The sequence below is a fragment of the Phyllopteryx taeniolatus genome, chromosome 4 (genome assembly GCF_024500385.1).
Source record: "Phyllopteryx taeniolatus isolate TA_2022b chromosome 4, UOR_Ptae_1.2, whole genome shotgun sequence".
Lineage (NCBI taxonomy): Eukaryota > Metazoa > Chordata > Actinopteri > Syngnathiformes > Syngnathidae > Phyllopteryx > Phyllopteryx taeniolatus.
The window spans coordinates 28,758,225-28,772,024 of record NC_084505.1 but is presented as its reverse complement, the minus strand read 5'-3'; the positions used below and the strand labels follow the sequence as shown (position 1 = coordinate 28,772,024).

General features: G+C 42.8%; 1 protein-coding gene across 20 annotated transcripts in view; it reads left to right on the top strand.

The window, feature by feature from the left end:
- Positions 1-3,712, top strand: part of adgrl3.1 (adhesion G protein-coupled receptor L3.1) — a 149,442-nt gene extending 145,730 nt beyond the window's left edge. For all 20 annotated transcript variants that reach the window (XM_061771351.1, XM_061771367.1, XM_061771364.1 and 17 more), the window contains one exon: positions 1,248-3,712. In XM_061771351.1, coding sequence (XP_061627335.1) covers positions 1,248-1,888 — 641 coding nt within the window. In that variant the 3' untranslated portion in view covers positions 1,889-3,712. The remainder of the gene's footprint in view (positions 1-1,247) is intronic.
- Positions 3,713-13,800: the final 10,088 nt, after the last annotated feature.

Here is a 13,800-nt window from a genome sequence, read left to right as displayed (position 1 = left end):
TTGAAAATAGAAATACATTTTAACTGACAGGCAATGTTTTTCTTAAGAATCTCTCTTAGAATATAAGTGTAAAAATCAGTTATGTACCGTTTATATTAAGACGTCCAAATACTTAATATTAGGTTTATGGACAAAGGTGTAACACAAAAGTAATTCACACCGCAGATGGGCCTCATACACCGTCACATAAATCACACAAGTGTGAAACGAAGTCGTAAAGAGAAAAACATAAAAACACAAACTAAGCACATGGCAAGTGACAATATGTATGGTGATGCTGGATCTTACTGCAGTACAGTATTTGTGTAACTGTTGTATATTCTCACGTTATTCTTTCAACACCCTTTGTTGAGGATGCTCCTCTTTGATTAAGTGTCGGAAAAAAAGCCACAGGGAGCCAAAGAAAAAGCAAAAAATCTCTCTTTTGCAAATTGCAAATTGTTAGACCTCGAAGTGAGCCAACCTCCTAACCTGACCATCCATCCATCCATTTTCTGAGCCGCTTCTCCTCACTAGGGTCGCGGGCGTGCTGGAGCCTATCCCAGCTGTCATCGGGCAGGAGGCGGGGTACACCCTGAACTGGTTACCAGCCAATCGCAGGGCACATACATACAAACAACCATCCGCACTCACATTCACACCTACGGGGAATTTAGAGTCTCAAATTAATGCATGTTTTTGGGATGTGGGAGGAAACCGGAGTGCCCGGAGAAAACCCACGCAGGCACGGGGAGAACATGCAAACTCCACAAAGGCGGGGCCGGGGATTGAACCCGGGTCCTCGGAACTGTGAGGCTGACGCTCTAACCAGGCGTCCACCGTGCCGCCCTCCTAACCTGACCATCTGAGAAATTGATGATACATGCCGTCATCATCATACCGAAACATGTTTAAAAACACGCAGTTTTTAAGGAACAAATGCAATTGTGTTGAACTTACAAGTTAAATACAATTGAACTGTACTTATGCAGTGATTCTTTTGCATACCACTAGGGGGCGCGCATGTACCACTAATGGTACTCGTATCACACTGAGAATCACTGGGTTAGATTGTTTCGTTCTTCTTGACTTTGATCTGGCACTGAAATAGAATTGGAACTTCATGTAATGTTTTACATGTTCAGCTGATAAAACAATGAATTTAGCTGGAAATGTTTGAATATAAAACAGATACTCTTGTGGAGCACAGCTAAAAGGTGTTTTTGATTATGAAGAGTTGAATTCTAACCACACATCTTTTTCCTCAGGGAGCATGGCAGGAGGTAGCAGTAGCTCCAGTAGCAGCGGCGTCAGCGGCTGCATGGGCAACAGCAAAGAGGACGGAGGCCCCATGGTGCTGGACAACCCTTCAGCCTTCCCCCACGAGGAGAACCTGGGTCTGGAGATAATCCGAGAGGAATCCAACGCGCCCCTCCTGCCGCCGCGCCCCCCTCCGCCCGACAGTCACCCGCCGCCGCCTCCGCCACACAGCTACTCGAGGCCACGCCGAATCCCGCAGGAGACCAGCGAGAGCTTCTTCCCGCTGCTGACCAATGAGCACACTGACGAGCACACGCACTCGCCCAACCACAGAGACTCGCTGTACACCAGCATGCCGGTTCTCACGGACGTTCCGGACGGCCAGATGAACGGTTTAACAGACGGTGAGGAAGACTGCTCTGGCGAACTGCAGCCCTGTAAGAGCGCCACGGCTCCCGAGTTAGATGACGTCTACTACAAGAGCATGCCCAACCTGGGTTCCCGGAACCACCTTCACGAGCTGCAGAGCTATTACCACATGGGCCGTGGAGGTAGCGACGGATACATGGTGTCCGGCAGCAAGGAGGAGTCCGACTCGTCGCCCGAGGAGCCCCCTGTAGACCCTTCCCACCTGGTCACCAGTCTATAGAGCCCACCAAGAGACTCCTATCCCTCCCTGAGCCCACTCTCACAACCTTCCACTTGTGTGTTGTCAACTGACAGGCCGACCAGGTCCGCCCCTGGACTGAGTCGTGCGTGTAACGTGTACGGTTCAGGACAATACGGGGGCTGAATGTATTGTCACGCTGGGAGACACTTTGTGAATATCAAACAGGAGCAGAACCTAGAACATGGAAGGGTGAGAAGTGGGGAGGGATCTGTAATTTCTATGTGCTTAATTGGAATCTTGGATTAGACATGAAAGTCTTCTAATGTGGACCTCCAGCATATCGTATAGTCTCCACTACTACAACAACTGAGGTTGACCCCAACCCCCGACAGCCGTCCTCCCAGTGAAAGGAATCATCCATGCATCCGTAGGTCGCTGCCACTTCAAAGATACATTCTTGCGTGATGGCAAAGGACAAAGCCACAACATGAACGGGCTAGGCCTCGTCACACGACCTGCCAATCAACTGGGGGACATACCATCAAAGAAAAAAAAAAAAAAAGAAAAATAGCAACCAAACTGTACCCATATGTTTTCTGATGTTCTCAATTCTCTTCCTGTTCATATCTGCTCAACGGGAGTCGTGTCCAGGCTGGTGTCATTTGTTCCTTCCTGCGAGTTCTAGTGATTGCGGCTGCTGTTTATTCCGCTCATAATAAAGAAAAGAGCTTGTAAATCCAAGAGACTATAGGTTCAAAAAAAAAAAAAAAAAAAAGAATGGGTGTGAGAATGGGTTGTTTCTTCTCCTTTTTTTCTGTACAAGTCTTCAGTTATCGATGAAATGATGAAATAATCAAATTATTTCTATGTATTGTATAGAATACACAGACAAATGTTGCATATGACCAATTCTTATTTGTCAGTTGTCTGTGGAACTTTTCGGAACTGTTTCCTTTGGTTCTGGTCACGTACGGACGACAGAACGGATAAGGAACAATCTTTCATCGAGACAGTTTCGCACTCTGACTAATATGCATTTACCCTACGCACACTTCTTTCTGGTCCTTTTATAGTGACACCATGCTAACATTTTGCAAATTGTTATATATTTTACACTGTGTAATTAAAAGGGGAAAAAAGGAGGGGGTTACCATGGGAACGCTTTTACTGGACGTGGAGTCTTCAGACAATTTTGTTTTCATTTAATAATGCATTTCCTTCGTTTAGGCACAAGGGGGGACATTGGGGGCACCTGGGTGAGAAAGACACACCAGGTATTTTCGAGCAACTTATATATGAAGCATATCGGTTTTATTGCCAAATATTCTAGCATTTGACATAACCTAGCTGTACCGGTCGACATGTCATTGTACGGAACAAATGTTGGGAACAAATGTCCTTCTCCAAAGTAAAAACCAGAAAGAAATGCCAATTTTTGTTTTTTACAACATTGATATGTACTGAAAGAACTCTCTGCACACTGCAGCACTGTCTAATGTCAAAGCCAATGTTTACTTATTTAGGAGGGAAATTTCAAGTGTATTAAGAGTAGCTTGCACGTTTCCCACAAGCCCCTTCCAAGTTCCCCAAGAGAGAAATTATTTATTTATCTGTTTATCGGTTGAAAGAAAGCAAAAACAAGCTTGGAGGAAAGAGAGCTGACTTTATGGAGGAGTAAATAGAGTGGCACTAGGTGGTTCTTTTTTTTTTTTTTTTTTTAAATTATTACGATCATGTTGATTATTACGATATTATTGCTGATTATTTATTCTTTTTGTATGGGTTCCAAGTTGAATGATCTCATAACTAATATTTGTTGTAACAGTGAAAGTTGTTTGCCAACAAATAAATTACTTACATAGCTTTGAGGCTTTTTCTTTCACCTCTCATACTAGCGACAGAATTTTGGAATGACATGCAAACACTGTCGGTGCACCAGGAGACGACGTGTAAGTATGAAGATGAAATATATATGTAGCCTAGTAGCTTAGATAGGCTAGCTGTAACTCACATAGCATACAATAAAATGGGGAACGAGTGCCAATTTTCCGTGTGTCTTTGTACGCCTAGCCTATTAAATGATAACAAAGTCAGCGTTAGCTTCATATCACTTTCGATGCAAAAACAGTGTTAGGAAGCAAGATGTCGACTAAAAATGTGTCTCAAACATGCCAGGTTTTCCAAATATGACCTTGAAGCGCCACATTTTGGTGGAATCTGTATTAGATGATTGATTATACCGGAAATTTTGAAAAGGTTAGCCCATGTTAGACGCAAAATGTATAGTTAGAACTTTTGGACACATAAAAGAACATTGACTTTTGAACAGTTTCATCTTCATAATTTCCATCCGTTGTCATTTGAAGTGCTATTGTTGAAACTGGACATTTGTCATTAGGTCAATATGGTATGATGTTTTCCACATGCTGTACAGATGTAATGCAACACGCATTTTTCTTATTTATTTCCATTTCATCATGTTTTGTTGTCAGTTTATTTATGTAAAGAACAAATATGTGGTTAATTCCAAAATAATGAGCTACGCTTTTAATCTACTTTTTTAGAGGAAACATCCAGGAGTCCTTTGGATGCATTAATTCAAAATCAAGAAAGGTAATCAAAATTTATTCAAACGTAATTAGTTATATTACTTTGGGAAAGTAATTAAAGAAGTTAAACTAGTACTACATTTTCAAGAGGGTAACTTGTATGTGTAACTCACTAGTTCCAAAGTTTTCGTCCCAGCACTGTAACTTCTACTACACACCTTGGTCAACATTGTGGAAGCTGTGTTTATGACTACTGCACATGTTGCAAGTACACCTGAAAAAACTGAATCCTATTGCATCATGAGTTACACCTTTACTGGTGCTTATTTATGAGCCAGCAGGCAACAAAGCAGCTTCCCAATGAAAGCCGCAGTCCAGTAAAATAGACGGAGGAATGATTTGTGCCGCTCTTCTTTCTTCTCCAGGGAAAATGAGCTGTGGCCCATCAGTGGCCGCAGGCTTGTCTCCTTTGCTTAACATATGTACTGTATAAAAGAGTCGGGCCGTGGAATGGTCATCTCGGCCCAGGTTTTCAGGAATAATTTGGATGTTGGACAAGCTCATCTGGGAACATATTGACTCCGAGGCAAGACTTTCCGTTGCAGTTACTAAGTAAGCTATTGCAGCACTTTCCTCAGGGGACTAAAGTTTTGAGCCTGTACTTTGTGTGGGCCTTGAGGTTCCTTACCTTACTTTTTAAATGGTTAGCCAAGGAAGTAGTAGAGGCATTGCTGGGTCTCCGGAAAGGCGGCAAGGAGATAACTAAAATATGAAGAGTTGATTTGTTGAAAAAAAAAAAAATAATAATAATAATATCTAAGTGGTTCAACAGCAAATAAAAATAGTGCATGGAACATCTAAGTCGCATCTATTGTACTATTTTCAAAAATTGTTTGTGTTCAAGATGCAAAAATAGGAATTTGTTGTACTTGCTGGTGGTGGCTGCTTTCCGCTTGTCTGGTTTCATCCAAAATTCAGGCCCTTCATCTGTCCAAGCCCGCTAGTGGAGCTGCCAGCAAGGTGCCTTCAAATCTGTCAATCCAAGCAGAGCACTGGCAAAATTTTTACTTTGCAATCATGCATACTAGCAGTAGGCCATCAAGCCAGAGGTCATACGCAGACTTTGTGATGTTGCAACTTTCGACTTGTCGCTACAGCGAGTCACTCGCATTATTTGTTTGGCAGGCTTGCGTGTACATTTTCCGATTGCCACAGCGAGGGCATTGATGCTTTCGTGGTTCACTTGGCTGACTTTAATACATGGCGTAAGCGCTATTCCACAGGTGCCAAACGTAAGGCCCGGGGGCCAGATCAAGCCCGCCACATCATTTTATGTGGCCCGCGAAAGCAAATCATGTGAGTCGACTTCATGTCTCCAGCTAAAATATCAAAATTGCATGTCTTCACTTTTAATAATGTTGAGATATTGCAGTCATTTCTTTGTTTGTAAACTCCACACAGGCGGGGCTGGGATTTGAACCTCAGAACGGTGAGGCAGATGTGCTAACCAGTCGTCCACCATGCCGTCAATGCAACTAGTCCAGGTTATAGTTGTTAGTTGTCAGGACAAGTGCTATAAAAATGGATGGATGGATGATGGACGGATGGATGGATGCAGCCATTTGGTCCTGAATTAAATTGTGCCACTCGGTGGAAACTGAAAATAGTTTCAGATACGGTTCATGTAAAAAAAAAAAAAAAGAACAAACATAAATTGATGATGAGAAGAAGGAGAAGATGAAACATGAAAAGATTGTTTTTTAATCAATGTATTTTTGCTGTCTTTTAAAGTCATTGCAGGCCCCTAACAGCCACCCTCCTTCCCTCTGTCACCTCCTCCCCTGTCTGTCTTGCTGCCAGTCACAGGCTGACTAAATGAGCACTGGTCTATGTGGGTCATATCTCTGCTGGAGCACTCGCTTCGTTTAGTGCCGCCTGGCTGTTATCTGGCCGGTTTCTCTGTTTCCTTCCTTCAAGGAAAAGTATTCAGGATGTCTTACAAGGTGACATGTCTCTCAGACTCGGCACACACACACACACACACACACACACCAATCACAGACTGCTGTGGGCTTAGTTTTTGCTGATTAATATTAATTCTGTTTGTTTTTGTTAGTCTAATACGCTTTAAGATAGCTTTTTTTTTTTTTTAATTCTTATTATTATTATTGTTGAGATAGTTTGAAGGGTGCACTGTATCACACTGAGGGCTTTTTTTCTATATTTGCGAAGGTGCCATTTATTTATATTTTGATTGGCTTATTAAGATACAGAGAATCCTGTAGAATGTCTCGGTATGATGCATACATCGCATAACGCAACAATAAAGTCATAAAATTAATGACTCAGCTTGAGCAATTTTACTTTTGTAAAAGCATGTCTTGTGTTTTTTTTTATGGCCCTAATGTTGCGGCCAGTTTATAATCAAATAATCACTACGGTAACTAAGTGTGAAATCTACTTGCAGCAACTTCACAAAACAGCAAATCAAAATAAATTATGGATGTTTATTCTACTGTATGTTGAGTGGCCTGGTGGCCAACTGGTACAGAGTTCAGAAGTCGTGTTCGGATGTCGGCTCCGGCCTTCCTGTGTGGCGTTTGCATGTTCTGCACCGAGCTTGTGTGGGTTTTCTCCGGGCACTCCGGTTTCTTCCCGCATTTCCAAAACATGCATTGAAAGTTATTTAAAGACTTTAAATTGTCCCTAATGTGAGTATGAGCGGTTGATTGTTTGTTTGTCTATAGGTGCCTTGCGATTGGCTGGTGACTAGTCCAGGGTGTATCCGCCTCTCACCCGAAGTCAGTCGGGAAAGGTGCCAGCACAACTGAGACCGTATGAGGATAAGCGATATAGAAAATGGATGGAAATTATGTTATATTATTTAAGATGTATGATAGGTCTTTTAAAGCATTCACTAACTGAATGATGATTGGATCCAGCTGGAATAATATCAACAAAAGGTCTGCTTATAGTCTTTTCCTAGTGTTTTCTCTGATAATATTTATGTTTATATTTTGTCTGGATGAAAAGGTTGAATGATTGCATTCCAAAGTGCTTTCTCTCCCTGCCAATTGCTTAAAGGCTTGATGTATGCGAGCAGCCGTCCAGTCTCAGTGGAAATAATGGCCCAGTAACGAGCGCTCCCCATTGTGTGACATTGTTCTCCCTGTTAATTAAGGTAACCATGACATTTAAAAGCTGAACTGGAATTTGAGTCAATGCAGAAAGGCAGCCCATCCATATACGCAATGGCATTTGAAGATTTCCATCCCATTTACCTCATCCGAGCCACTAAGCACTAAAAAGCATGCAGAGAATATTTTTCCCCATTCGGGAGTTGAGCTGGAATCTGTGGAATTGGACCACAATGGAACCTCAAGGTGTATACAATCTGTTCCGAGATTGCTGGACAACTGCCGACTTGTTGGAACTGAGTAGAATTTACTTCCATATATAATTATGTAAATAGTAATAATCCGTCTCATAATCAAACTGTTGCCATTATAAATATATAAAAAAGCCAAATAAAAAATTGTGGACATCATATGGATGCTCACTGAGCTGAGATATGCAGGAATCTAGTTTTTCCAGAAAAATTAATAAAAGTCCGAATTATTCAACTTCAGGGGAAGGCAATTTAATAGGTTTCTAAAGTCCCTTTCATACAGCTTTACTTGAAAATTCTGCCAAAGTGTGACATCAACGTGCATGTTCACGCAGCTGTTGCGGCTTCTCGCATTCAGATAGCGAGACTTCGATCAGTCATGAAAAACGAGCCGGGATTCTCAACCAGGGGGCAACAGGGATGTCCTGGGAAATGATCCAATTTCACTGAAAATGTCAGAAAATTATCAATAATTAATTACAAATGGATCATGTTCATCTATCTTTGCCAGCGACTTGTAGTGACAGGCAGAACAAATGTGCTTCTATTAGACGGCAGAAGGTACAATAAACCTTGTTATCCACCTGCTGCCATTCATACAATACAATAACGTGGTTTCCTCCAAGTGTATCAATTTTGTGTTCATTTACACGATTTGACACGAGTTAGTAAATCTGTTAGCAAACTAAAATGAGATCCTCATTATTTCAGTGTTCATAGTTTTTGTGACATTTATTTATTTATGTATTTGGTTTTTTTGGGGGGGGGGGGGGGGGCTAGTGTGTTGTGAGTTTTTTTTTCTAATATATGGGTTGGGAAACACTAGCATACAGTAGCGAGCCAATGTGAAAGTGCTTGCCGTTAACATCCGAGGACTGCATGTACAGTAGTATGCATAACTGTGGCCAGAATTCCTTTGCTGATTAGAGCGTCTAGTGGTGGGAGAAAGCTAATTAGTATTTTGCGTAGCCACTTCGTGCCTGTTTCGGAATGGCCAGCCTGGCTTTTGACTTGTGGAATCACATCAACATGCAGACGGGCTTCCGTGCCCTGACCCGAGCGTGCCACCCTGTTCTGTGTGCATGCATAGCTCGTCCTACTGCCACCTCATCTGCTTGCATTGGCCACTGTCTGTCTCAGTGTGTGCACACTTACCGCTCATTGTCTCCTCACCTCAATTTTCCAACAGAGTGCGCATGGAAGAAAAACACTTAACAGGTATGCGAGGGGCCACCCTGAATAATTCACTCTAATTGGTGAAACATTGGGAGGAGGTTGGGGGAGGGAAGCGGGGGATACGGGGACATCAATCCTCTGCCTTTTTTTTTTTTTTTTTTTGAGGTCACGTACACCCCCATGCATGTTTAATTGGCTTTGGGATGGCAATGTTTCTGCTGCCTCTGCTGTGAGTCACACTCACTACGTCTTTTCTCCAGCGTGCCTTTTCACAGCGCCTCAGCAATGGAGATGCTATTTCAGGAACACATTAGGAGCCCAGAAAACACTGACATTTAGACTATTGCTGGGATGGCTAATGGGGGTGTGGAGGGAGGGAGGTGTGGGCTTGTCACTGGTGTGTGTGATAGATAGAGGGACTGGCCTACTGCCAATGTACCGTTGTTGAGAGCAGGTACAGCCATGTGCAATGTTTTTTTAAATCAAGCTTTCCTGTGGTATCTATTAGAAAACGTTTTCAAACACATTTAATTAGGCACGGAAAAAGATTACATTTGGTAAAACCAGGAGAGTAAAAAATGCAAATTAGAAGAGAAAACATTAAGCCTACAAATACAGGTACTGCTACGATTTGACATTTACATTAAGGGTAACATTATGGTGAGTTTATACATCGGTTAATACAATTCTTAACCCGTAATAAAGATATATATATATATACATACATACATGCATACATTTATATATAAACTTCTGGTATAACAAACCAACAAACGTTTGACCAAAAGTGTATTTATATGTATACATTAAGGAAAACTAATGCCGAGAACATGATTAACAAGAGTCACTTTAGTGCAAAATATAGACACACATCAGTTTCATTTTCAAGGGAAACAAAAAGGTTGATGTTGAAATAGAGGACTGCAAATGTTTTAAAATAAGTTGGGTTTCCAAGGATATGAAAAGTTTCTGTTGAGGAGGGAAAAACAAAGTGAGCAGATACAAAGATGTGTTGCTGCCAAGTAAAACTGAAACAACGTGAGTGTGAATCGTAGTGTGAGGATAAGCATCCTGTGCTTTGTCTCCACCACAGACCAAAGCGGCGTCTCTCAGGGGCCCCGGTCTCCCTTGTTCCTCTAATTGGTAATGAGGAACAGCTTCCTCATAGCGGACGGCCCCAGCAGGTGCAGCGTCGATGGCCAAAGCTGACAAGAGCAGTTGGAATGTGATGAAAATGACCACATTGCATTGAGGGATTTTGGCGGGTGATGCAGAGATCTAAATCTTGCTGGTTATGATTCAAATTGCTATCTTAGTTCTGCTACATCCACTTCACATGTAGTTTGGCCCATGTTTTATATCTTTTTTTGGCAGTCAATATGCGTGTTTGTGTTGGCTGTAAATGTACTTTATAAATCACCAATTCACCGAGTGGAACTTGCATGTTGCATGGGAACAAAAATTGAAACTGAGCCAAACTGAGCAAACCTAAGAAATATTAACACACGACAAAAGAATTGAGAAACAGTAAAATTAATTAATGGCTCTGAAATCAACATTATGGAGCGTGTGGTGAAACGTATCATCCGTAACTTAGCCTTAAAAACAGGAAGATTCTCTGACCAATGAAACCTGCTAAACTCAGATCCCTGGAGATAAATATACACTCAAACTAGAGACCTATTTCATTAATTCCACTGTTTTCTATGACGCGGGATGGAAAATATGTACAGGAGATGATGATTTTATCACAAAAATAATGTACTCTGGGAGCTGAAGTACGGCTTTAGGTCACACGCGCTTCTTAATTTGGTCGACAGAATAAGGGCAACAAAATAAAGAATATGTCGTGGGGATATTGACTGATCTAAAAACCATGTTGTCCGTGATTTGTTCTAAAAACAATTTAAAAGGTAAAGTGTCAAAAGCAGCGGCACGGTGACCGACTGGTTAGAGCGTCGGCCTCACAGTTCTGAGGACCTGGGCTCAATCCCCGGCCCCGCCTGTGTGGAGTTTGCATGTTTTCCCCGTGCCTGCGTGGGTTTTCTCCGGGCACTCGGGTTCCTCCCACATCCCAAAAACATGCATTAATTGGAGACTCTAAATTGCCCGTAGGCATGACTGTGAGTGCGAATGGTTGTTTGTTTCTATGTGCCCTGCGATTGGCTGGCAACCAGTTCAGGGTGTACCCCGCCTCCTGCCCGATGACAGCTGGGATAGGCTCCAGCACGCCTGCGACCCTAGTGAGGAGAAGCGGCTCAGAAAATGGATGGATGGAGTGTCAAAAGCAGAAAATACAAAATACAAAACACTATGTTAAATTAAAAAAGACCAAATCATAATCGAATATTGTTACATTTGAGGTCCTTCAAGGATCAGTGTAAGGACCATTGCTGTTCAGAATCTACACAGAGAATTGGTTTGACTAACTGAACCCAAGCAAAACTACATTTATAATATTTGGGAATTGATTAACGAGCTCAAATAAATAAAAAAAAAAACTAATGCATAAATAATCAGTGGTGGTTCTAGCTTGCCCCTTCCCACCAACCCCCCACATGCACACACCATCTTGCCCATTTTCCAAAACTAGCAGGCACGTTGCGAGCGTGCATCTGCTGTTGCTGGCTAATAACAGAGCCTAAACTAGGTAAAAGTGCTCCTGACTATTCCTTTATGATGCGTTACAGCCATGAAATGTATGTGGCCACAACACTCATTCATTCATTCATTTTCCTCCGCTTATCCGAGGTCAGGTCACGGGGGAAGCAGCCTTAGCAGGGAAGCCCAGACTTCCCTCTCCCCAGCCACTTCCTCCAGCTCTTCCGAGGGGATCCCAAGGCTTTCCCACCTCATCCGGCTCCTCTCAATGCGGAGGAGCAGCGGCTCTACTCTGAGCCTCTGCCGGATGACCGAGCTTGTCACCCTATCTCTAAGGAAAAGCCCGGACACCCTGCGGAGGAAGCTCATTTCGGCCGCTTGTATCCGGGATCTTGTTCTTTCGTTCACGACCCACAACTCGTGACCAAAGGTGAGGGTAGGAGAGTAGATCGACCGGTAAATCGAGACCGTCGCCTTTCGGATTAGATCCTTCTTCACCACAACGGACCGATACAAAGTCTGCATCACTGCAGACGCTGCACCGATCCGCCTGTCGATCTCCCGTTCCATTCTGCCCTCACTCGTGAACAAGACCCCAAGATATTTGAACACCTCTACTTGGGGTAGGATCTCATCCCCGACCGGAGAGGACACTCCCCCCTTTTCCGACTGAGGACCATGGTCTCAGATTTGGAGGTGGCACAACACTCACAGTCACTAAATAACGATCTACCCATAGTTGGTCCCCCACTTCAGAGATCTTCAAACAAGGATGTGAAATTTCCATGACATTGATAATCTCTTACTTCGTGTATTAGCAAAATTCTTGAAAATCCCTTATGTCTCCACAAGGGAGTGCTAACACCCCAGAAATGTAGCTCTGTGCGGCCGCACATTTCGCACATACCAAACACCGCCACTGTAAATAGTCGCAATTCAGTTGAGAATCATAATTTAGGCCCTCCTGTTTGAAGTTTCATGTACTCACCATGCTTGAATGAACATGACCTGCCTCACAAACAAATCTGATGTTGCTCTTTATTCCATCATCCTGCCATAAGTGGACACAAAGTATGTCAGTGGAAGTCTAAACAGTTGAGATTATTAGAGGTAAACAATGAGCAAGTGAAGAGGGAATGTATTTGTTTTCTTCTTCTGGGCCCCCCACCCTCCTTCCTCCTCCTCGTGCAAGCTGTCAGCCTCACAGTCTGGGGGTGGCACTTTACCTCAGTATATTTGGATTCTCTGGCTTTTGTTTATATATGAATCACAGATCATTTTCTCATTCCCATTAGGACATGTTGGCTTCTTGTTGCTATGGATACGTTACATGACCGTTCGCAGATGCACCTTGGGAGAGAAATAGTTGACTGGCGAGAGATATTTCTTTTGTCAATGGCCGAGAACCTCTTGACTTCTCAGCATCTCGTGAATAAAGCATATGTTGCAGGACTCAAGTGAAGGTTGAATAGGTTTGCTCTGGAATTTCAGTGTTAAAGAAAGAATACAGAGTAAAAGCCATTTTTAGCATTTTTCCAAAAGTTACTGTGTTACACAGAATATCCATCCATCCGTTTTCTATAAAGCTTGTCCTAATTAAGGTCGCAGGTGTGCTGGAGACTAACCTAGCTGACTTTGGACCAGAGGCACAAAACAGCTCAGCAGTCAATCGCAGGACGCATCTAGACAAGGAAACCATTCACACACACCTTCACACCTAAGGACAATTTAGAGTTTACAATGAACCTAACATGCATGTTTTGTGAATGTGGGAGGAAGCCGGAGAAAACATGTGCAACCATGCGGATAACGTGAACTACCCACAAGAATGCCAGAGCCGAGATTCAAACCCCAAACCCCAGAACTGCAAGCCAAACGTGCTACTCGCTCTTTCACTGTGCATGTCCAGAATAGCAATCCATCCATTTTCTAAACTGCTTATCTTGCTCAGGGTTGCAGGGACCTGGAGTCTATCCCTGCTGATTTCAGGCGAAAGGCGGACTACACCATGGACTGATTGGCACTAGACTTTACACCGATCTGATCGGCTTGATCGGTATAGGCCGTTGGACCTGACTGATAAGTAGCATTTTATGCTGATCGGCTTTAATGTCATAATTCGCTGATACGATCGCTGCGCAAAAGACATTTACCCCTGTACAGTATATTTGAATCCAAAAGCTAGTTTATTTTTAGCCTTGTCATGTTTCTTTTGACGTAGAACTGTAAATATTTGA